At 43.8% G+C, this 23,120-nt stretch overlaps 1 protein-coding gene across 1 annotated transcript in view; it reads left to right on the forward strand.

Moving 5' to 3' along the window:
* The first annotated feature begins 297 nt into the window (after positions 1-297).
* The window catches only part of Myh10 (myosin heavy chain 10), a 126,839-nt gene continuing 104,016 nt past the window's right edge, over positions 298-23,120 (forward strand). The window contains exons 1-2 of the mRNA XM_032913155.1: positions 298-407; positions 7,473-7,848. Coding sequence (XP_032769046.1) covers positions 7,504-7,848 — 345 coding nt within the window. The 5' untranslated portion in view covers positions 298-407; positions 7,473-7,503. The remainder of the gene's footprint in view (positions 408-7,472; positions 7,849-23,120) is intronic.

Consider the following 23,120-nt stretch of genomic DNA (forward strand, 5'->3'; position numbering starts at 1 on the left):
ATCTCCCTCCCGAGCCAGCCAATCACCTGCCATTGCCCCGGCCGCACCTCCCGGAATTTTTGACAGGCGTGAGTGCCAGCCTATGAGATTGGGGTCTGTGGGTCTAGGTCGGGAGCGGGAGCCAATAAGCATCATTCCAGGTGGGTGGAGGGAGCCGGACTTGGGAAGGTAGCTTCGTTCGGGTTGCTAACGTCTTTCCTGGGAGATGGGCGCGCAAACCGACCAGTGGGTCTGGGGGCGGCGGTGATGGGCGTGGAGCTGGCCCAATGAGGGTGGGAGTGGGTGGGGCAGGCGCGAGCGGCAGTGCTAAAGGAGCCCGGCGGAGGCAGCGGTGGGTTTGGAACTGAGACGCTGGATCTTTGGTCGCTGCTGGGGACGTGTGCCGGCGCCACCATCTTCGGCTGAAGGTGAGAGGTGCAGTTGCCCGGGTCCGAGTGCGTTGTCCGGAGAGTGGGGATGGTTGAGGGAACAGGAGGGAAGGAACCGGGACTGGGGAACTGGGCGAGCCTGGAGCACAGAGATGGATCCCAGGCGGGAGCTGGGAAAGGGAGATTGGGCAGTTAAGCGGAGCTTGTGGAGGTGACTGGACCCCAGTGTATGGAGATGAGGAGACCCCTGGAGGGGTGGGAAATGGGGTCCTTAAGAATGAGACCCCTTCAGGGATCAGGGCCAGGTTATATGTGAGGACGACCCTTGAAGGGGATGAGAATGAAGATCAGGGGGTGGGAATGTAGGGACCAACTCATGGTTGCATTGGATCCCTGGAAGCGTGAGGTTAGGAGGTGAGTGTCCTAGTAAGAGGCCGGAGGCACCCCGAGTGTCTGTCTCCTCTTAGAGGAAAGGACTGAGTCCTGGGATGGGATATTGGTGCTGGGGGCGCGGGAAGGAGGGTACCCTGGGTGGATTGCACTGTGGATTAGGTGGAGTTAGATTTCCCCGGGTGTGACTGAGGGGTTCTCCGAAGACTCAGAAGGCGGACCCTGGATCTGTGAGGTTTAGGGACGAGTGGCCTGAAACTGCATGTTCTGGTGAGCATGCGACGGGTGAGAGGCTCCAGAGCTGGTCTCGGGAAGGAGGGCTGGAGCTAGACCTCATGCCATGCTCTCTGGGGACCGTGGTGGACCGGGAGGTGGACGCCGGGCGAGGCCTGGGCCGTTGGGGAGAACGAGGCGGGAAATGTGGCCCGGGCGCGTTGTAGCGGAGCGGCCCGGGGGGAGGGTCAGCCCTCGCCTCTGGATCGCTTTATTGTGTAAGTGATCTGGTAATGGCTCGCCGCAGAATCTCTCCCTGGCCTTCTGTAGTTGGGTGTCATACACTGATCCTATAAATCGAGGTGGATTTGGGTCGGAGGGAACTTGAAGCTGTGGAGTCCTTGGCGTTGGCGGGGCTTTGTGGGCCTTTGGTGGGCGGGTGCGGCCCAGAGACCCGAGAGGCCCCCAGTCAGGCCTGTCTGGGAACTGGGGCCTTTAGGAGGTGGCCACTCAGCGGGTCTGACCTGAGCTGGTGAGGTTTGGGTAACAGGGTCTCTGCCTACGACCGTTATCTCTTGTTTCTTGGGGCCTCTGCAGCTCTCTTCAAGATCACTGCGGTGGATGGAAGGGGGTGGGGTAGGTTGGGGTGGGGTAGGGAAAAGCAGGCGGGGTAGATCCAGACTGCGGATGGAACAAAGACTGCTGTTTTTGCTGAATAAAATAATACTAAATATAATACTTTAGCTATGTTGAGATTTTGATTTTTTTTTTCAAACATTGAAACTAAGGATGCTTTGGGTGAGGTTTAATTATTGCTGATAGTATCTGACTCCGGAAAACTTTATAATCTATTCATTGTTCCATCTCCTTTATTAATCTGCCTCTATTAACTATTCTTGTAGCTCCGTGCATTTGATGTTTAAGTATTCCCCGTCTGTCTCCGGTTCTGGAAAAGTGGCCATTTTATGTATCTCTTTACTTCTGCATCTTAAATTCCGTTCTTCTCTTCCTTATCGGCAGAAAGCATATGGTGCAATTGTGTGATACAGCACAAGCTTTTGCAGCAAAGGGATGTGACCTGGGAGTGCTCAGCTATGTGTTTGGGCCCCTTTGGGAATCGTGACAATGAAGAGACAGGATAGAGAGTGAGATGGAGGAAAATTTGAAGGGCACGTTGCGGGGTGGAAGACTATATGCTTTGGCGTTTGATGTACATTGTTATCACATAGGAGAAATTAAATCCCTGGTTTGAGCCCCAAGTTTTGGAAGTATTTTACTAACTGGGAGCTAGTGTGGGGCTTCATGGCCATCTAGCTTTTTGTGTTAGTGATTGTTTGGTTAAGTAGAATTTTGATAAATGAAGAGACGTGTGCAGTCCTGTAATACCAGTGACCTCGGTGATAGATAACAATTACACAGATTGGGGCAGTTCTCCTTTAGTTCATCTGTGTTAGAAGCATCCTCTGGGGTGGATAATTTGCGATTATTTTGTTTGCTTTTCTGTGTTCATTGATCATAAAATTGAGTTGTTTTCCTCTGCCCATACCTACCTTGGGTGTTGGGAGGCAGCTGAGATTTTGCTAGGGGGCATTTCATTGGAAGTAAAAAATGACCTGGGTGGATGTCCCAGCCTATGTAAGGGGTGGGAACTTGGACTCTGTAGGAGGCAAATTCATATATGCACTGATTAATGATTTAATTATAGTTAGTTATTTCAGATGACACGAGCACTTCCAGATCCTCTGCATGTCTGTCTACTACAGAGGTTCCTTTTTATTCCCTTCTTTCTTAAATGTAGGCATTTTCCTTCAAAGTATAAAGAGTCTTTGCCAGATTGTACTAATGTGCCCATTGACTAAACCAGTAATCTTTAACTCACAATTGATAGACAGCGTTTTTAAATTTGATAATATGATGTGTATACTACCAGTCCTTCGAAATTTCTTCCCTTACCAGTGCACTTTTATCATTGTAGCCTGGTCTCTGGGCTTAAGATGATGACCTCTGCGACTTGTGACCTCTGCTGTATGACCTTGGGCAAGTTACTTGTCTATTTTCAGAATTCTTTGGATTCTTCAGTTGTAAAACGAAGTTAATGGAAGCTATCTTATACCGCTCTTGTGAGGATAAAGACCTTGATATACATACACATAGAGAGAAAACAGTGTCTGGATGTAATTAGGGATGTATAACAAGATTATTTGTTTTTAAAAAATTGTGATATTACCCTTTCAGCAAAGGCAAAATATTTGCAAGTGGCACATGTTAAATACCGTTTTTAAATCAGATCTAATACCAAATACTAAATGTTCAGCAGAGTGAAAAAATGCAATATACTTGGCAAACAAGCAAAGTGCTAAACTAACTACAACATCTTGAACGCTATGAATTAAATGGCCCTGGAGCACCTCCTACCTGCTAAGTAAGCCTGTGGCACACTGCTAGGTAGGTCAGGAGACTGCCAGAGGGCAGCAAGGAGAGTTAGGAGAAGGAAGGATTGAATTGCTAGATTGACCTGAAAAGAAAGTGTGAAAGGGTAGCATTTGGGTCAGGAGGAAGGCTTTTGGTTGTGGGAAGTAGAAGTGAATTATAAAGCTAGGAACCATTCATGTAAGGTAGGTCTGGATTCTCTGACCAGCCTAACTGATCAACACGTGCAGTGAGGCATTAGTGCAAAAATGTGGATGTGTTAAAAATAAAAATAATTTGTAATTTACTGCTCAACTTTCAGACCCAAAGAATTGACTCCATTTAAAAAAAATAGATGAAGTTGGGCATGGTGCACATAGCTGCCATCTTAGAATTTGGGAGGTGGAAGTAGAAACTTTAGGAGTTCCAAACCAGCCTCACCTACATACTGACTTCTAAGGCAAGCTGCCTGGGACTCAAAAACCAAAAAGGTGTGTGTATGTTATCTTTCTCCCATAAAACTAGGGCCATGTGGCAATTATGAAATTTTATAATCAACTAGTTTTTTTCCACATTAATTAGCATTTCAGCATAGTAAACATGCACTAATAAATTTTAAATGCCCCCATTTGATAAAATACCCTCCAAACCCCATAATTTACCTTACCTACTTGCTAAATCACTCTAGTTTATAGCTGTCTACCAAATGTAAGCATGTTTCCACATCCAAGGTAAGTTAGTGAGTGCAAACCTATAGATACAAGGATACTTTCCAAAGTGCCACATGTGTATTTTAACCAAGTAAAAATAAGATAAACTCATTTTGTTATGATTGTGGGTTGTCCCACCTTTTATAGATTCTGTACTTCCAAAAGGTGCGTGTCTGGACCTATTATTTGCCTTCAAATTCACCTGAGTTGATCCCCATGCTTCTTACCACTGTGCAGTTTAAGTGGGGAAGATTTGTAATAACTCACTAACACTTCTGGTTGTATGGGTGTGCTCATAAATATTTTCTATACTTCCCACTCTTTTATTTGCCTAGGAAGCACATGTACATTTAAGATATAAAACAACACATGGATATAGAACACATTAGCAAGTCTATTTGAAGATGTATTAATAACAAGAATCACTTTTTTAACAGGATGAGGTCATTTTATCTTTTTTTTTAATTCAAATCTATATTCTTTAAAACATCAGCACATTCTTTATATGGACTATGAATGAGTTTTGGACATTGGTTTTCAGTTTCCTTTTCTATTCTAATGTGCCTGCTGGTAGTATTGCTAGACAGAGAGAACTGTGGAATAGTGGTTGTTAAAAGTGGTCTAGGACCAATAACAATAGCACCAGCTGAGAATTTGATAGAAACGCAGTCTTGGGCTGGGCTTACAAAGATGGCTTAGCAGTTAGTCCTCTTGTTATTGCAGAGGACCTGGGTTCAATTCCCAGCCCTCACATGACTCACAATTACCTATAACTACAGTTCTGTGGGGTCTGACACCCACTTCTGGACAGAATGGACACCAAGCTTGTATGTGGTACACATACGTACATGCAGGCAAAAGACTCATACACGTAAACTAAAATAAATCTCTTTTAAAAAAGGTGGTGGGGTGGGCAGATACAGACTTACTGAATAGGAAACTCTGGGCATGTGGTCCAGCAATCTGAATGTCAGTAAGCCTTCCCTGTGCTACAATGCCTGCTAGAGTTTGAGACCTGCTGCTCCAGAGCATAGGTGATTATAGTTCATTAACATGTGACAAATAATTTGGGAAGGATCATAGCTATTTGGTTGAAATAAACTCTTCTGAGGGGTTAAAGAGCTAGCATCTGTTCTCACTGTTAGCACTTAATCCTTCTGGGTATAGATAGCCCTTTGAGAATCTGAAGAAAGCTATGGATTGACTCCTTAGAAAAATGTACAAATGCACACACACACACTGAGAGTACTTTAGAGGTTTCTGGACCTTGAGGTTTATTTATAGACTCAAGGTTAATGACCTATTTACAACTTTGGATGACTATGATTTCTTTATGCAACCTACAAAGGATGCCTTATATGGGTCCTTTCGCTTACAAACAGTCCCCAATATTTCTGGCAAACAGGAGACAGGGGGAGAAGTCGATTTGATAGCGTAAAAGGTACTTGGTTTCTTGGGTAGATTTGGATGAAGTCTTAGAAACCATTCCTATGAAATAGGGAATAACTTGGACTTTGGGACTAATAGCAAGAAACGTTTGCTATGATGTTAAAGTTTAGAAAGATGCTATCAGGAAGGAATGACAAGTCCCATCAGGAAGGTGCATGATGTCCTTTGATCCAAAAGGTTAGTTACCCAAGTATAGGAGAAGCGTTTAACCATGACATGCATGGAGATTTCACTTCTCTCCTTATGTACCAATAGTCAGTGAGCATTAAATAAGTCAATTATATCTTTTTTTTTTTCTTTTTTCTTTTTTTCGGAGCTGGGGACTGAACCCAGGGCCTTGTGCTTGCTAGGCAAGCACTCTACCACTGAGCTAAATCCCCAACCCCAAGCCAATTATATCTTGAGCTCGGTGTGTTGTAACAGAGACAGAACAGACCTTTCCTCAGTATGGCATGAGTTACTAATGATTCTTCTTTTCTGTACCATTTAAATCATTTCTGGAATATTTGCTTTGGGGCCATACACTGTTAATGGAAGACATGGTGTTGTGTTACAAAACTATTCCTTAGGAGATACAACACATGTGTCTACTCACCCTAGACAGGGAGCCCACCACAGAGCAAAGTATGGATACCACCAAATTTCAATATGATGAACCAATGAGTTTTATTGGGGTTCCTTTCAGGACCGTGGGTAAGGAGTTGCAGGCGCAGAAATGACTCAAAGACAGCTGTATCACCAGAGGCCACCTCAGCATGAGTGACAACTCACAAAGCTGGGAATCTGGAACATATTGCTCAACCTACAGGCAGCTCCATGGGTTGGAGAATGTCATTTCCAGGTTCTTCAGGTGGTCTAAAACTCTTCCAGGCAGTTCAGCTGGTTTCTGGTTCTTCCAGGTAGCTGGTCTTGTCTCAAGAGTCTTCTTTGTTCCTTAGCTTGTGTAAGGGTCTTTTTTGCAGCTTGCTTCTGCTGCATCTGAGACTTTTTTTTAGGAGCTTTTATTACTTATTCTGGCAGGGAGGGGCCTAGTGAATATGCTTAGTTTCAGGGACTTCCTGAATCTATTTTGAGTTTTTACCTTCCTGATTAAGGAGCTGTTTTAATCTGGAAACTATTACACTACATACACATGGACACTTTGGTGAGAGGTGAGGGTAGCGGAAAGTGGAGATGCAGGAATGGGAGCAGTCGTGGGTTACAGATGGAGTCTTAAGGAATTGTCATGACATACCCAAAAGGCTTGGTTAAAGGCACCCGTGTTACAGATTAAAGGACTGTAGCGAACATCTAGGGGAATGACTTGAGTCTTGTCTGAAGACGAACTAGAAGGCATAATTTAGCTCTAATTCATTCAATTATTCTCACTGTGTCTGCGTGTGTGTCTCTTCCCTGCTTGTGTACTGAGGGTGGAAGTGAGCATTGCAGGACAAATGCTCTACCATTGAGCTACACCCTGGACCTGGTTCTTTACTCTCTGTCAATCTTAAGTTTTTTTAGCTATGTCCTGTGGTCAAACTAATTCCAATACCACTCAAAAACCTTTTATTATGTATCTTTGGGGTTTTTGTTGTTTTTGTTTTTTGTTTGTTTTTTTTTCCTTCCGCCTTTCCCTTCCTAACTCCCTGCTTAATTTGTGGTGAGGGGAAAAAGAAGATAGAGAAAAGGTCACCCAGAAACTTTGTTGCTTGCCTCTGCATTTGGTAACTGAGGGCAGATCTCGTATGGTCACCAGACAACCAGAGTCATGATTAGTGGTTACCCCTGAAGTTTACCTTGGAAAATGGGGGGATACTGTGGCTGTGGGGAGGGATACTGGGCTCTATAACTGTATATTTTATGCTTACTGAAGGTTTTACTTAGTTTCTTAGAAAGTCAAACTTGTAAATTATTTTATGTGTCCCAAGCATCTAATTCTGCCTTTCTCTTCCAGAGGCAATAACTTTTGGGTCCTTCTGTTTACAATGGCCCAGAGAACTGGACTGGAGGATCCTGAGAGGTATCTCTTTGTGGACAGGGCTGTCATCTACAACCCTGCCACTCAAGCTGACTGGACAGCTAAAAAGCTGGTGTGGATTCCATCTGAACGCCATGGTTTTGAGGCAGCTAGTATTAAAGAAGAACGGGGCGATGAGGTTATGGTGGAGCTGGCAGAGAACGGGAAGAAAGCGATGGTCAACAAAGATGACATTCAGAAGATGAACCCGCCGAAGTTCTCCAAGGTGGAGGATATGGCAGAGCTGACATGCTTGAACGAAGCCTCTGTTTTACACAATCTGAAGGATCGCTATTATTCAGGACTCATCTATGTGAGTATTTCTTCTCAATAACCCTGGGAGTGGTACCTGAGAGTTAGTATAATTTATGTTATGCACAATGCTATAACCACTTGAGAACAGAGGTTCCCATCATCCTGCTTGACATTATATTTCTGTTAAAATTAGGAGGGTTTTTGCTTTCTTTCCCATCTTTTCTTTGCATTACAAATCCTGGCTGTCCTGGACTCCTTTTGTAGATCAGGCTGGCTTTGAATTTACAGAGCTCCGCCTGCCTCTGCCTGGGATTAAAGGCATACGACACTGTGTCTAGCTTCTTTCATATGTTATGCAGTTTAAATGATTAGATATGGTGGAATAATGTTTGAAGACTGCTAAAGTTCTGTTCTGGAGGGTGACATGTAAGGGAGCATGCGGCAAAAGGCTAGGGAATTTAATGATAATTGAGCGTTCATTTACAGGAGGAGCCGGACAAGGAAGAGTAGAAAAACAAGGACACCAGGCTCTGAGGTTTCAGCCGAGAGCAGGAGCAGCTTCATCTGGGTAACAGGGAGGCAGAGGAAGAATGTTGAGGCTTTTAAGAGGAAACAGTTGGGGATGAGACAGAGGCTATGGCTGTCCTGAGGCTGGCGTTTATGTTGTAGATGCCGATCATGTCTGTGCATAGAAGTTACTGAAAATAATTTAGGGTAAAGCAGAGGAAGAATGCCAGATACTGCAAAGAGTCTAGAGTGGGTTACATGTCATGGTTCATGCTTATGATCCTAGCAATTGGGTGGAGGGGTGTAGGCAGGGGGATTTCCGTAAGTTAGAAGCCAGCCTTGGCTAAAGAGTATAAGACCCTGTTGCAGAAAGTAACAAGGGTTAGAGAGATGGTTCAGGGGTCAAGAGCACTGGCTGCTCTTCTAGAGGACCCACAGTTGATTCCTAGCACGCACATGGCTTACAACCATCTGTAACACCAGTTCCAAGGGTTCCCATACCCTCTTCTGGCTTCTATGGGCACCAGAAATACAAAAGGTGCACAGTCACAGATGCAGGCAAACACCATCCACAGACAGTGACAACAAAACAACCCTAGAATGACAAAGTAGGTTTGAGGAAGTGACAGACAGGGGCCAGCACTGAGGAAGGTGACATGGATGAGACCAGGACAAATTTAAAAGGAACAGACATAGAAAAGCTGACAATAACGGCATTGAAATTGGGAAAGTATGGTTGAATTTTATGCAAAGAATATGCTACTTGAACCCCACAAGTAATTTAGAAATCATTCAGCTGGAACCAATGTTCCCAAGTAATTAGTGCATTTAAGTTAGTAATATTGCCAAGCAGTCACTGTCATCAGTGCCCTGAATTTGTGAGATGCCCTATAGAAGAATGAAGCAAGGTTATAAACAAGGCTGGAGGCAGAATGGCTACCCCAGTGGGTGGGTGAAGGCCACTTTGACAGGGTAACATTTGGACTAAACTCTGACTGATAAAGGAACCAGCAAAGGAAATGCTGAAAAATGAGTGGGTTTTGGGCCCCTCCACCTCCTCTTCCTTTTTTCTGTGAGGTAAAATAGAGAAAAAGAGAGGAAGAGGCAGCCTGCAGTGCTGGGAAAGCAGGTTAGGAGAGCAGACCAACCTGGAAAGGAGGAGGAGCCAAGGAAAAGAGATCAGTAGAGGAGCAGCAGTGGGAATCCAGCCGAGTCGGAGACGAGGAACAGTGTCCTTTTCCTGGCTGTGTGATTCAGCTTTAGGCCTGTGATAGCCAGACAACTTGCATCTGTATTCCTAGTGCAGTAAGAGTACAGCTTAGTGATCATCTTCAGTCAGGCTGAGGAGGAATGACGGTCTAGGCAGGAGGTCTCTGTGACTGTCTTAGTTACTGTTCTATTACTGTGAGGAGATATTATGACCAAAGCAACTCATATGAAAGAAAGAAGTTAATTGAGACCTTGCTTACAGTTTTAGAGGGTTAGTCCATGATCATGGAGGGAAGCAGACAGGCATGGTGCTGGAGCCGGACCTGAGAGTTTTACCTTCTAATCCACAGGCAGCAGTCAGAGAGCCTGGGCTAGCCTTTGAGACCTCCAACAAGGCCACTCCTCCTAATCCTTCCCAAACTGCTCCACCCTTGGTGACTAAGCATTCAAATAAATGAACGTATGGGGCCATTATTATTCAACCCACAACGATCAAGGGCTGAGGTTTTAATACCATTGAAGGGCAGAGTTGAGACTGAGGGCGTCTTAGGATGCTGCAGTCAGATGGGAGTGTGGGCTTTGGAGATTTGAGAGTGCCTCAGTTTTGGACTGAAGCCTGGTGCAATGACCTAGGCAGGCCTGGGAAGGTGAAGCACAACCAAGGAGCACTGGAAGGACTGAGAAGACAGCTTCTCACAGGACACACAAGCATGAGGCCCCAAGTGAGACTCCAGAACCCACGGAAGCTCAGGAGAGCACAGGTTCAGACTCTGAGTGCTGGGGAAGTGGAGATGGAGGGTCTAGAGGGCTTTCCGGCCATCCATTCAAGTCTAATGTGAGCCCTAAGTCCTACAGACAGACACACAGACACAGACACACGCACACACACACACACACACACACACACGGACATTAGTGTGGAAAGGGGCCAAACTCTTTCTACAGGCTTTCCCTCGATTCCATCAGTGGAGAGAGAAGGGAGATACTGCACTGGTACAAGGGAAACAATGAAAGAAGAAGGGGCTGAGGATAAAGTGCTTGATGTGTCCTCAGCACTCACATAAAAGCTGCATGTGGTCGGCCATGCCTGTCAGCTCAGCATTCCAAGGCAGAGCTGGGTGGAGGGGAGGAAGGATGGAAGCAGCTGGTTGGCCAGCCAGTCTAGCCAATCACTGAGTTCCAGGTTCTATGAGAGAGCTTGCCTCAAAAAATAAAATTAAGCATGTTTGTATTATACACATGCACATGCAGGGAAATCATTTATACATATAAAAAACTTAAAACCAAAAAACAGAGTTGATAATGGTAGAGGAAGGCACCTGATGTTGACGTTTGGCCTCCACACATGCACACTGCTGCACATAAAGGCATGCGTTGCGCACATGGTGAGGATTTCAATGTCTGTGCGGCTGTCTTATATCTATACTTTTTCCAACCTTAGTGACAACTGAGTGAATTTTTGAGCTTCTTTTCAAAGTATGATTTCTAGGTCTGTACAGAAGGACAATTTGTTTTTCCTCAAAGTATTAAGTTCACAGAAGGGGTTAGGGAGGATGGAGGTTCCCACCCAAAATTCTGGGTCGGAGTGGTTGACAGTGGGGCTGGGGAGAGCTGCACTCGCCGTACTTGCTTGGAGTTAACTGAGTAGTTGAAATTGTCATTGAAGGTGCCATGATAGAGACAGATTGTCTGTGCATAAGAGCATGTAACATGGCCATAGCATGTGTGTCAGATAAAACAGCTTTCTTAGGCAGACTTGGCTGCCAACACGGTTAGTGTGTTCTTTCCACTCACTCTCCGTAACAGCCGAATTCTCAGATCACTAATTTTTATCTTCCCTACTACAAAACCCACTTATTGCTGTAACGCTCTCTCCAACACACACTCACAGATGTGACATGTAGCATTATGTTACTCAGGTTTTTTTTGTTTTTTGTTTTTTTTTTCTTTCTTTTTTTTTTCTTTTTCTTTTTCGGAGCTGGGGACCGAACCCAGGACCTTGCGCTTCCTAGGTAAGCGCTCTACCACTGAGCCAAATCCCCAACCCCATGTTACTCAGTTTTAAGTATTTTCTAGTTTCTGTGGCTTCTTCAGCCTTTGGACCATTAAAGGTGTGTTTGTTTGTTTGTTTGTTTTTGTTTTGTTTTGTTTTGTTTTGTTTTGTTTTCCCAGAGCTGAGGACCGAACCCAGGGCCTTGCGCTTGCTCGGCAAGCGCTCTACCACTGAGCTAAATCCTCAACCTAAAGGTGTGTTTTTAACATTTCCAAGGGTAGCGGTGTTATTTTCTTTTTCTTGTTTCCCTTTTGTTTTGTTTGCTTTGCTATGTTTCTGGTATTTTCCAGGCAGGGTTTTGTGTAGCCCTTTGCTGACCCAGAGCTTTTTATATATCATGCTGGCCTCAGATTTACAGCAATTCTCCTGCCTCTGCTTCCTCAGTGTTTGGATGACAGGCTGGGGTTTTGGTTGTTTTGTTTTTCCTATTATTACTTATTTGTGTATGTGTTATATGTGTACATGTTCATGTGTGTACAAGCATGTGTGTAAGTGCTGGTGGAGGTCAGCATCAGGTATCTTTCTCAATTACTTTTTACCTTTTTTTTTTTTTTTAAATATTTCTTTATTTTTATCTTGTATGTATGAGAGTTTTTGCTCGTATGTATGTGTTTGTACTGTGTGCATGCCTGCCTGTCTGTCTGTGGAGGCCAGAAGAGAGTTGAAGCTACGGGCAGTTGTGAGCAGCCATATGGATGCTGGGAACTGAACCTAGATCTTCTGCAAGAGCCGTAAGTGCTCTTAACCGCCGAGCCGTCTTTCCAGACCCCGTGTATCTTCCTCTTTGACACAGAGTCTCTCACTGAACCTAGAGCTCATCAATTCGGCCAGACTGGCTACTCAGAGAACTCCAGAGATCTATCTACTGTCTCCAGCGCTGGGTTTGGAGCTACGTCCTACCATTCCTTTCTTCATGAGTGTGTTAGGGTCCAAACTCATGCACTTACATAACTGACCAAGCTGTCCCCTTTGAAGGCAGGTTTTTTTTGTTTTTTTTTTTTTCTTTTTTTCGGAGCTGGGGACCGAACCCAGGGCCTTGCGGTTGCTAGGCAAGCACTCTACCACTGAGCTAAATCCCCAACCCCTGAAGGCAGGTTTTTTGTGGGGTTTTTTTGTTTGTGTTTTGTTTTGTTTTGGCCAGGTTAGCCTTAAACTCAATGTGTAACAAAAGCTAGGTTTGAGCTCCTGATCCTCCTGCTCCACCTCCCATGCTCTGGGATTACAGTAATCTGCCACCATGCTCAGTTTTTTTTTTTTTTTTTTTTTTTTTGTTTTTTTTCGGAGCTGGGGACCGAACCCAGGGCCTTGCGCCCTAGGTAAGCGCTCTACCACTGAGCTAAATCCCCAGCCCCACCATGCTCAGTTTTAAATGTCAGTCTTAATTATCCTTTCACTATTGATTTTTTTTTTTAAGTAATCACAAAACAAAGATAACATTCATATAATATCCCACCATGTAGCTCTGGCCAACCTGGAACTCACTATGTAGCCCAGGCTGGCCTCCAACACACAGAGATCTATCTCTGGAATGTTGTGCCTGCTCTAGTATGTGACTGGTCTTTGGCTACTTGGTTGACTCTTTTTTTCTTCTACACTTCACCCTTTTCCTACCATTTCAACCCTCTGACACTAGATAGGAGATAAAAAGAGGATAGAAAGGAAAAGGGTTGGTGTTAGCGATAGACTAATTCCTGCTGATTAGGGCGGTGGAGCTCCTTGGGGCAAGTTTGATCTTCATTGGCAGGATATCTAATTTCTTCTTCTTTCGCACAACTACTTGGCAAATATGACCAACAGCAACCAACCAACAACACCTCCCCTCCCCTACACACACACACCCCTCTTCAGGCCCTAGCCTTTGTAATTTGTATACCCTCTGAAAAGCCCTCAGAATTCCCAACACCACACAATCACAGAAACTATCTGCAACTGGCAAAGTCACTCTGCTGCTAGAGCACCAGGCAAATCACAGTCAGCTGCTGTGCTGTGGACAATCTAACGCGCCCATATCCCATACTCGAGATTAAAATGAAACCACATTCCTAGTTCTGTATTTTTAAAAGATCAAAATCCTCACTACACAACTAGGTCCTTATTTTTATTGAAAATATACTCTCAGCTTGAGTGTTTTGTATGTTTGTAAAGATCAATATTCTGTTATGGTTGGATCTACATTTCCATGTATGGCCACTAGTGAAGAGTTTAATCTTCAGTCTGAAGCTAGAAACAGCTCAGTCAGTAAAATGCTTACTACGCAAGTCTGAAGCCCTGAGTTCAGCTCCCAGAACTCACATGAAGGCAGGCATGGTGGCACATAGAGATCCCTGGGGCCTGCTGACCGGTCAGCCTAGCCTACTTCCTGGGCTGCGGCCAGTGAGAGATGCCGTGTAGACAGTGGCTGAGGAGCAGCACCAGGGCTTGTTCGCTCACACCTGAGCACTCAAAGCTTCTTAAGTCTGCCGTTCGTCCGTCTTGTCAGTTACAAGAAAATGTGTTGAAATCTCCCAGCATGTTTTATTAACTTATAATGTGCACCTAGGGTTTACTTGTGCCTGGTTTTGTTTTCATGCAGGCGTCTGTGGGTTTTGTTTTGCTTGGTATTACATTTTAAAGATGGGGCCCACTGTTCTGTGTGGATGGAGTTCAGCAGTCTTGAGAGTGTGGTCAGTGAGGTTTCCTTAAATCCTCTTCAGGGGAACTGAGAGGTCAAGACTATTTTCATAACATTATGTCATCTGCCATTTCACCACTGTGACATTCAGACCGCTGGTCCAGGGCGGCGATGACTAAAGCTCACGATGCCGTCTCATGGATAACGGTAGTGACTGCAGGCTGTGTTCTCAAGGTCTTTTCTTCACTGAGCTTTGTGGGTAGTTAAAACAAACCCAGTTTGAGAATGTCCGTGATAAAGCAGGGGAAATTATTGATTTTATTAAATCTCAGCCTTTGAGAATACATCTTTTTAATGTCCGAGAACTGAGTACGCATTAGGGCCTCTGCTGTGTTGGGCGTCTGATGGGTCACTATGAACAGCGCGTGTGCATATCTCAGTTAGAAGCTAAACGAGCTGCTGTTTGTCTTCATAGGTTGCTTTTTTTAATGTGCAAGGAGGATTGAGAGGTAAATTGGGGTTGCTCTGCAGGGATCTTTGGCAGATATTTTCTTGAAAACAAAGTGAGGCTGTTACTTGAAAGAAAAGAAACTGGTGGCATTTGGTTGTCAGGAGTGTAATTTGAGGGTTTTGCAATTGTTCTTGTTTTGTTCAGACAGTTTCCTCTTTCCCAACTGTGTCTGATTTCCTTCGTGTGCTCAATCAACACAATACAATCGATCACAGATAGATCAAATATAGAAACAGGTCCATAACCTGGACTTGACTGCTGTCATGATCCTCCTGCCTCAACCCCCTTGGCACTGACATCACAGGTGTGTGCCTCACATCTGGTGGTAGAATTTGAATATCTTTGTGATACCCTGCCTGATTAAAGGGGTGCACCCCACACCCAGCGGTCTTCATTTTTGTTTGTAGCAATTGCCCCTGGTTGTTCATGGTTGATGGTTGCTAAGTCCTTCATGTTTCAATATAATTTTAGTATCGCTTGCCATTTGTTACAGACATGCTGTATGAATCCCTTTGACTTTGTTGTTGGTTTTTTTTGGGGGGGGGGATTTTTTCTCTGCGTAGCCCTGGTTGTCCTGGAACTCGCTCTGTAGACCAAGTTATCCTCAAGTTCACAGGGATCCGGCTGCCTTTACCTGCTAGGATTAAAGGCATGCACCACCACTGCCCAGCTCCTGCTAAAATTTTAATTGGAGTTTTTACAAACCAGTTTGGGGAAGAAATTAGATATTTACAAAGCTAAACCTTAATTCCTGATAAACTCATGTATCTAATTGTTTATTTTTTTCTATTTATAATTTTCTTTATAAAGCTATGTTCAGGGCTGGAGAGATGGCTCAGCCGTTAAGAGCGCCAACTGCTCTTCCAAAAGTCCTGAGTTCAGTTCCCAGCAACCACATGACAGCACACAACTGTAACTCCAAGCTTTGACACCCTCACACTCAGACATACATGCAGGCAAAACACCAATGCACATGAAATAAATAATTTTTAAAAAGCTCTGTTCATATTTTTAAAGTGTCTTTTACTATTCTTTTTTTTTAATTTTATTTTATATCTATCTGTGCACACCGTGTTTGTCTGCTGCCCAGAGAGGCCAGAAGAGGGCATCGGAAGTCCTGTAACTGGAGTTACAGATGGTTGTAAACGGTGGGGGTGACCCAGTGCTCTGGAAGAGCAGCGGACGCTGCTAACTGCTGAGCTTTTCTCAGCCCCTGTGTCTATATTTTGTTAAAATTATCTTTTGGGTATTTAATTTTTTTTCTAGCTACTATTTAAATAATTTGGTTTTCTGTTGTGATAAAACACCATGACCCTTTAAAGCTGTTTGAGGAGGGAAGAGTTTATAAGTCTGATCACATCAGGGCCAGAGCTCAAAGGCAGGAGCTGACGCAGATGCCATGCTGCTGCTGCTGCTTACTGGCTTGCTCCTCTCGGCTTGCTCAACCTGCTGTCTTACACAACCCAGGATCACTGCACAGGGGTATGACGAGCCCTCCCACTTCAGTCATTAAGAAAATGCCCTGTTGGGGCTGGAGAGATGGCTCAGTGGTTAAGAATGCTGACTGCTCTTCCAGAGGTCCTGAGTTCAATTCCCAGCAACCACATGGTGGCTCACAACCAACTGTAATGGGATCCAATGTCCTATTCTGGTGTATCTGAAGACAGCTACAGTATACTCACTGTAATTCTTTAAAAATTCTTTAAAACAAAGAAAGAAAGTAAATGCCCTATGGATTTGCTGACAGGCAGTCTGATAGAGGAAATTTCTCAATTGAGGTTCTTCTTGCTTGTAACTCTAACTTGTGTCAAGTTGACAAAACCCATCCAAGACATGTACATTTTGGTACATATAGTGAGAACATATAATTATGTAGAAATATTCTGTTCTACAATTAATTTTTATATGCTAACTTTGTATTCAGGGGCTTTGCTGAGTTTATTCATTGCTTATAATAAATAGTTCCCTGAAGATTCTTGTGGAACGCCTTCACTATCTGCAAATGATGCTTTTGTTTTTCTTTCCAATTCTAACACAGCTCTTGCTTTATTATACTATTAGGGCTCCCAGTGTAACACTTTCGAATAAAAGCATTAGGAGACATTCTCGTATCATTTCAAATCTCAGGGGAAGTTTTCAATATTTCAGAATTAAGAATGACATTTGCATCTGGGTGTGGTGGGTACACTTTTAATCCCAGCACTCAGAAGCAGACGATCTGAGTTTTAGGTCAACCAGGTACACAGTGAGACGCTATCTCAAAACAGAAATTCTCTTAAGCTGTGCAGAGGTGGCCTTTAATCCGAGCACTCGGGAAGCAGAGAGGCAGAGGGATTTCTTGAGTTTGAGGCCAGCCTGGTCTGCAGAGTTTGTTCTAAGGCAGGACTACACAGAGAAACCCTATCTTGAAAAAATTAAAACAACAAACAACAATAAATACAAAGATTCTTGTCAACTTAAGGGAAATTTCCTTCTCTTCTTAGTTCCTATCCTGAATAGATGATTTTTTAAAGTCTTGAGTTTTAACTTACCAAATATATTTTTATTATCAATGAGATAATAGTGTGAAATTTTTTGTTACTTATTATATATTCTGGAATGTTCAATAACCCTTGCCAGGAACAAGGCTTCTTCTATCCTTCCTCAGCTCTTTCCTCCCTTTCTGGCTAATATTTAGGCTGTGTGCATCTCTTGACTGAGAACAACTGTCTTCCTTTTCTGTAATACTCTTGCTGTATTTTGTGTTGAGATTGTTTTGTGTCAGGAGTGTGGCTCTGTGGGTGCTCCTTTAGCTCGTGCAAGGAGGCTACTGCTCTATCCTCAGCACCACACCAAAACTCTGTTGACTTTATGAGATGAACTAGGGCTGTCCGTCCTTGGTTCTCTACAAGAGTTTGATTGACTATGGCTCATGTTGACTTAAAACGAGTTTCCCTATGGAAGGTTTTCCTTGATCGACTATTAGTTTTTCAGACTTTTACTTTGTCTCAGTTGATAATTGCGTTTCTCTAGAAGCCCATCCACTTCATGGACATGTTCATGACAATACTGACAATACTCTCTGGTGGAGAGAGGTTTTAACTTCAGTGGTTTCTCTCTCTTCCCCTCCCTTCTCTTTGTGTTTCCTTCAATACTGAGGATAGACCAAGGAGCAGAGTCCTTGCCCACGCTATGCAAGCATTCTACTACTGAGCTGTATTCCTGGCCCTTGACTTGATAGTAATAGTTTTTTTTCTGTTTTTTAAAGTGACTCACCCGAGGTTCAAATGTCCGTTTTTGGTCTGTTCTGACCCTTTCTACTTATTCTTCCCACCCGCGTCTGCCTCCTTGTCTACTTCTCATACCATTGTTTTTACTTTCTGTGGAATAAATTGTTCATTCTGTAGATTCTAATATAAATACCTCATTGATTTAAGTAGTCATTCTCTAATACATGCCTTTAAAGCTATAAATTTCTATTGCTTTGGCAGTATTCTGTAAATTTTATTATGTTGGGTTATCATTCAATTAAAAATAATGAGAATGTTTTTCTTTGATTCCATAGACTATTTGCTTCATTTCCAAACATAGGGGATTTGCAGGCTTACTTTGTTATTTCAACATAAACCCCATGATCAGACGTTATGTCCTGAATGAGCTCAGTCCTTTGATACTTCTTGGCTTGCATTGTGGTCTATTTTATGACCAGATGGGTGGGAAAAGATGAGCTTGAAAATCATGTGTCCGCTGAAGTTTTTGGACCTAGTACCATAAGTATGCAGTGCCTTTTGATCTTATGTTATAGGTCCTACGATTTTCTTTTTTAAATCTGGTTTTCTATCAATTACTATGAATAATTTTTCTCTTCTTAGTCCTGTCACTCTTTGCTCACACTCACACTGATAGCTTGTGTATAGAGATTTGAATCATCATGAAGTGGTCTCTATTTTTGGTGACAACATTTGCTAATTTGACTTCAGCATTAATACTCTGTGTGTGTGTGTGTGTGTGTGTGTGTGTGTGTGTGTGTGTGTGTGCGCGCGCGCGCTCTCACGCACGCACACGCACGCACACAGGGATGCTTGAGAAGGCCAGAAGAAGATACAGGTGCTTGCTCTCCCTTCTGCCTCTAGTTCCCTTTACATGAGGTGTCTTACTGGGCCTGGAGCTAGGCTGACAGACAGTGAGCATGCGTGTGGGCGTGCGCATGGCGGCTGGGCCAGCGGTCTCCTCCCACCCGAGCCGTGCTGGATTATGGTGCAGCTGGCACACACAGCTCTTGCTTGAGTTCAGGAATTTGAATTCAGGTCCTTGTGCTTGAGCTGGAAGTACTGTGCCGTGCTGAGCCATCTCCCCAGCCCCAGGTTTTGCACGATTCCTTGTTTAGTCTCAGCATCTACTTGTCTTTATACTGAAGATGTCTCCTATTGTAGTTTTTGGTTTTGTTTTTTATTTTTCGAAACAGGATTTCTCTCTCCATAGTACTGGTTTTCCTGGAACTTGCTCTGTAGATAAGGCTGACCTAGAACTCAGAGATCTGCCTGCTTCTGCCTCCCAAATGCTGAGATAAAGGCATGTGCCACTACTGCCTGGCTATGTAGTTGTTAATCTTGTCCCAAATCTGACAATATTCTGTCTCGTTGTTTTTGAAACAGGGTCTTATTATGTAGCCCAGGGCAATGTCGAATTTCTCCTGCCTCTGTGTCTCAAGGAAAGGACAGTTTTCCTGAATCTGAACATCTTGTCTGTTTATCTATCTATCTACCTACCTACCTACCTACCTACCTATCTACTTATTTATTTTAGGGATTGGGAATTTATAATGTATTCAGTAATGAATTAGGAATTGATCAACAGGTTTTAAGAAGGAGAATGAGAAGTCAAAGGAACCTGGGCAGGCTGCAGTAGACTACTCACCAGCAGTCTGACAGTTTTTTTTTGTTTGTTTGTTTTTTTTTTTTTGGTTCTTTTTTTCGGAGCTGGGGACCGAACCCAGGGCCTTGCGCTTCCTAGGCAAGCGCTCTACCGCTGAGCTAAATCCCCAACCCCCAGTCTGACAGTTTTAAAAGTAGAATATGTACATGTAATATAGTGACTAATACATATCATTCAGTCTACCCTCTAATCTGTTTTCTGTTTGTGTGTGAGTGTGCATGTGTGTATACATGCCTTTGGAGGCCAGAGTGTATTGTTCCACATGTGTCTATAAAATTATTATTATTCTTTTTTGGGTTCTTTTTTTTTTTGGAGCTGGGGACCGAACCAGGGCCATGCTTCTAGGCAAGTGCTCTACTAAAATTATTTTTATTACATTTATTTTTTCACATTTAGAATTACTGCATCATCTATCTTTCTACCTACCTACCTACCTACTATTGTTTGTGTGTACATGTGTGCCCTATTGTGTATATGTGGCGGTTTGAAGACAGATTGACAAGATTTGGTCTCTCCTTCTGTCTTACACACACACACACACACACACACACACACACACACACACTGTTGGGACATAAACTCTGGTCCTCTTGCTTACATGGCAAGCATTTTACCAGCTGAGTTATCTCCTTGGCACCATAATTTTTAATTTTTTTCTTTCTTTCTTATACTTCCCTTTACCCTAACCCCCAAACTACTCCCCACCCCATCCCCTCCTCCGTTCCCACTCCCACCCCCGGACTAAGGGGTTTTCATTGTTCTATCTTTTCACATCTCATATGTGTATGTTCTGCCTGCCGTGTGAATGTGTACCCAGTGTGTGCCTGTGCCCATGGAGACCAGAAGAAGGCACTGGCCCTGGAACCAGAGCTCCAGAAAGTTGTGAACTGCTCTCTGGGTGTTGGGAGCTAAGCCCCAGTCCTCTGCAGGAGCCAACAGTAGTTGTAACCACCTAGCCATCTCTCCAGTCCCTTTCTCATTATACATTTTTTGCTGTTCATTTTAGTTTCCTTTTTATTTAGTTTTAATATAGTGGTCACATATTTTTATTTGTATTTTTTGCCTACTAAAGAATGATCTGACACATGATCTTAGCCAAAGGGGCTGAGAAATGATTTATGCGAAATAGAATTCTTACTGAGTCAGAGATAATGCCAGGGCCTAAGAGCACTTTAGTGGCCTTTACTCTTCCCTCACAACTTAATATGCTATTGTTGGCAGTTTTAATTCTCTGTATTTAAAGTCTACAAAACACTACTCTCTTTTTTTGTTTCTGTAGTTCACATAGAAAACTTTTGTTTTTATTTATTAATCATTCCACTCGTTTACATCTCAAATGATATCCCACTTCCCTGTTACCACTCCACAAGCCCTCCCATCCTACAACCTCCCTCTCCTCCTTCCCTTTTGCCTCTATGAAGGTGCTCCCCTGCCTCTCCTGCCCCACCCGTCCCTACTTTCTCATAGTAGTTGTTTATGAGTTTATCTGTTTGCTCTTTCTGTTGATTTTTCATCCTTTAAAATACTTCTTATGTTTTGTTGCTGTTGTTATTGTTTGATTTTTAAAGTTCTTTTTAGGCAGTTTCCCTGTGTAGCATAGACTTGGATGTTGGAGTTACAGGTGTGTGTGTGTGTGTGTGTGTGTGTGTGTTCTGTCTGTCTCCTCTGTTTGTGTCCATGTCTGTGCACGTCTGTAAAGACGTCTGTCTCTGGTGAAGAGGGCTTGTTGTTGTATTTTGAGGGCTAGAGTTTGAATCCCTGTTCCCAGATGCCTCTGACTCCAGCTCCAAGGGATCTAATGTTCTGTCCTGGCCCTGTGGGCACCTGCACACACGCATGCACGCACATCACAGAGACACACATATGAAAACAAAATAGTCTTTTCTAGAGTGACTGTCCCGGAAGCATGAGGCCTGAGTTTGGCTCCCAGCACTCATGTGCACCTGTAATCCTAGCAGTTGGAGGGTGGAATCGGGAGGGTCCCTGGGGGTTTTTTGAGAGCGGATCATGGGCTCCAAGTTCAGGAACAGAAGATCCTGTCCCCAAAAATAAGGTGGAATGGCTGGAGAAATGGCTTGGCAGTTAAGAGCACTTACGAAGGACTCAAGTTCAATTCCCAGCACCCATCTTAGGTAGCTCACAACTGCCTATAATTCTAGCTCCAAGTAGATCTGACATTTTACCTCTGGCCTCTAGGGCACCCACCCTGGTACACATGTACACACATACGCAAAATTTATAATTTAAAAAAATTTTTAATTAGTAAAAACCAAAAACAAAACCCAAAGATCTCCACTATTACAAGGCTAGCCTGACCCACATAGTGAGTTCTAGGCCAGCCAGGTGTACATAGTGAGGCTCTGTCTCAAGAAACAAACAAAATGGGATTGGGGATTTAGCTCAGCGGTAGAGTGCTTGCCTAGGAAGCGCAAGGCCCTGGGTTGGTCCCCATTCGGAAAAAAAAAAAAAAAAAACCCAAACAAACAAAGTACTGAGAAAGACATCTGCTGTCACCCTCTAGCTCACACACATACACACACACACACACACACACACACACACACACACACACACACAAAGAGAGAAATGTCTTTCATTTCTCTGTGTCTGTTTCCTGTTTGTGTGAGACAGGGTCGGGTCCTGTAGCCCAAACTGAGCCAAACTTGCAGCAGTCTTCCTGCCCAGCCTCTGGAGTGCTGAGATTTTGTTTTGGGTTTTCTTTTCCTTTTCTGTATTTAAGATGCAGAGCTAAAGCTGGTGCCAGTGCAGAGGCAGAGGCAGAGGCAGAGGCAGAGGCAGAGGCAGAGGCAGAGGCAGAGGCAGAGAGGCAGAGAGGCAGAGAGGCAGAGAGGCAGAGAGAGAGGCAGAGAGGCAGAGGCAGGCGGATCTCTGTGAGCTCAAAACCAGCCTGGTCTACAGAGTCAGTTCCAGGAAAGCCAGAGCATCACAGAGAAACCCTGTCTCAGAAAAACAACAAAACAAAACACAAAGAAAGGCAAAGCCCAGTGTGGTGGCCATGCCTTTGATCCCGCCACCATGACTGACTCATTTGGTTTTTGTTATCTTTTTAAAAAAGTTTTATACCCCCAAATGTATAAACAAACATAAATAACAGACTCATAGGACAGTGAGATGTGACCTCAGTCGCACCTGTTGCTTTGTATGCCTGGTATCCGCCACCCCCAGCAATAACGGTTAATAATATAGTTGTCTTCCTGTGTCATCCACATTCATTTGCCCTCTGTATTGTATTCGTTTTATCTGTTAACTTGTTTCTCATGTATAATTTCCCTTATAATCTGTGTTCCTATAAGAAGAGTGCCTTGGAGTAAGTGTGACAGTCTGATCACTTGATCCCCATCCTGTCTCTGGTTTTGAGTCAGGTACATTAACTCTCCCTGTTGCTGTGACAGAATACCTGATAAGAAGTGACTTTCGGGAGGAGGGACATAGTTGGCTCATATCTGAACACAGGAGAGGCATGGTGGAAAGAGTGAGACATGGTGCTTGCCCTCAGGAAGCAGA

This window comes from Rattus rattus, chromosome 9 (assembly GCF_011064425.1).
Source record: "Rattus rattus isolate New Zealand chromosome 9, Rrattus_CSIRO_v1, whole genome shotgun sequence".
Classification (NCBI taxonomy): Eukaryota; Metazoa; Chordata; class Mammalia; order Rodentia; family Muridae; genus Rattus; species Rattus rattus.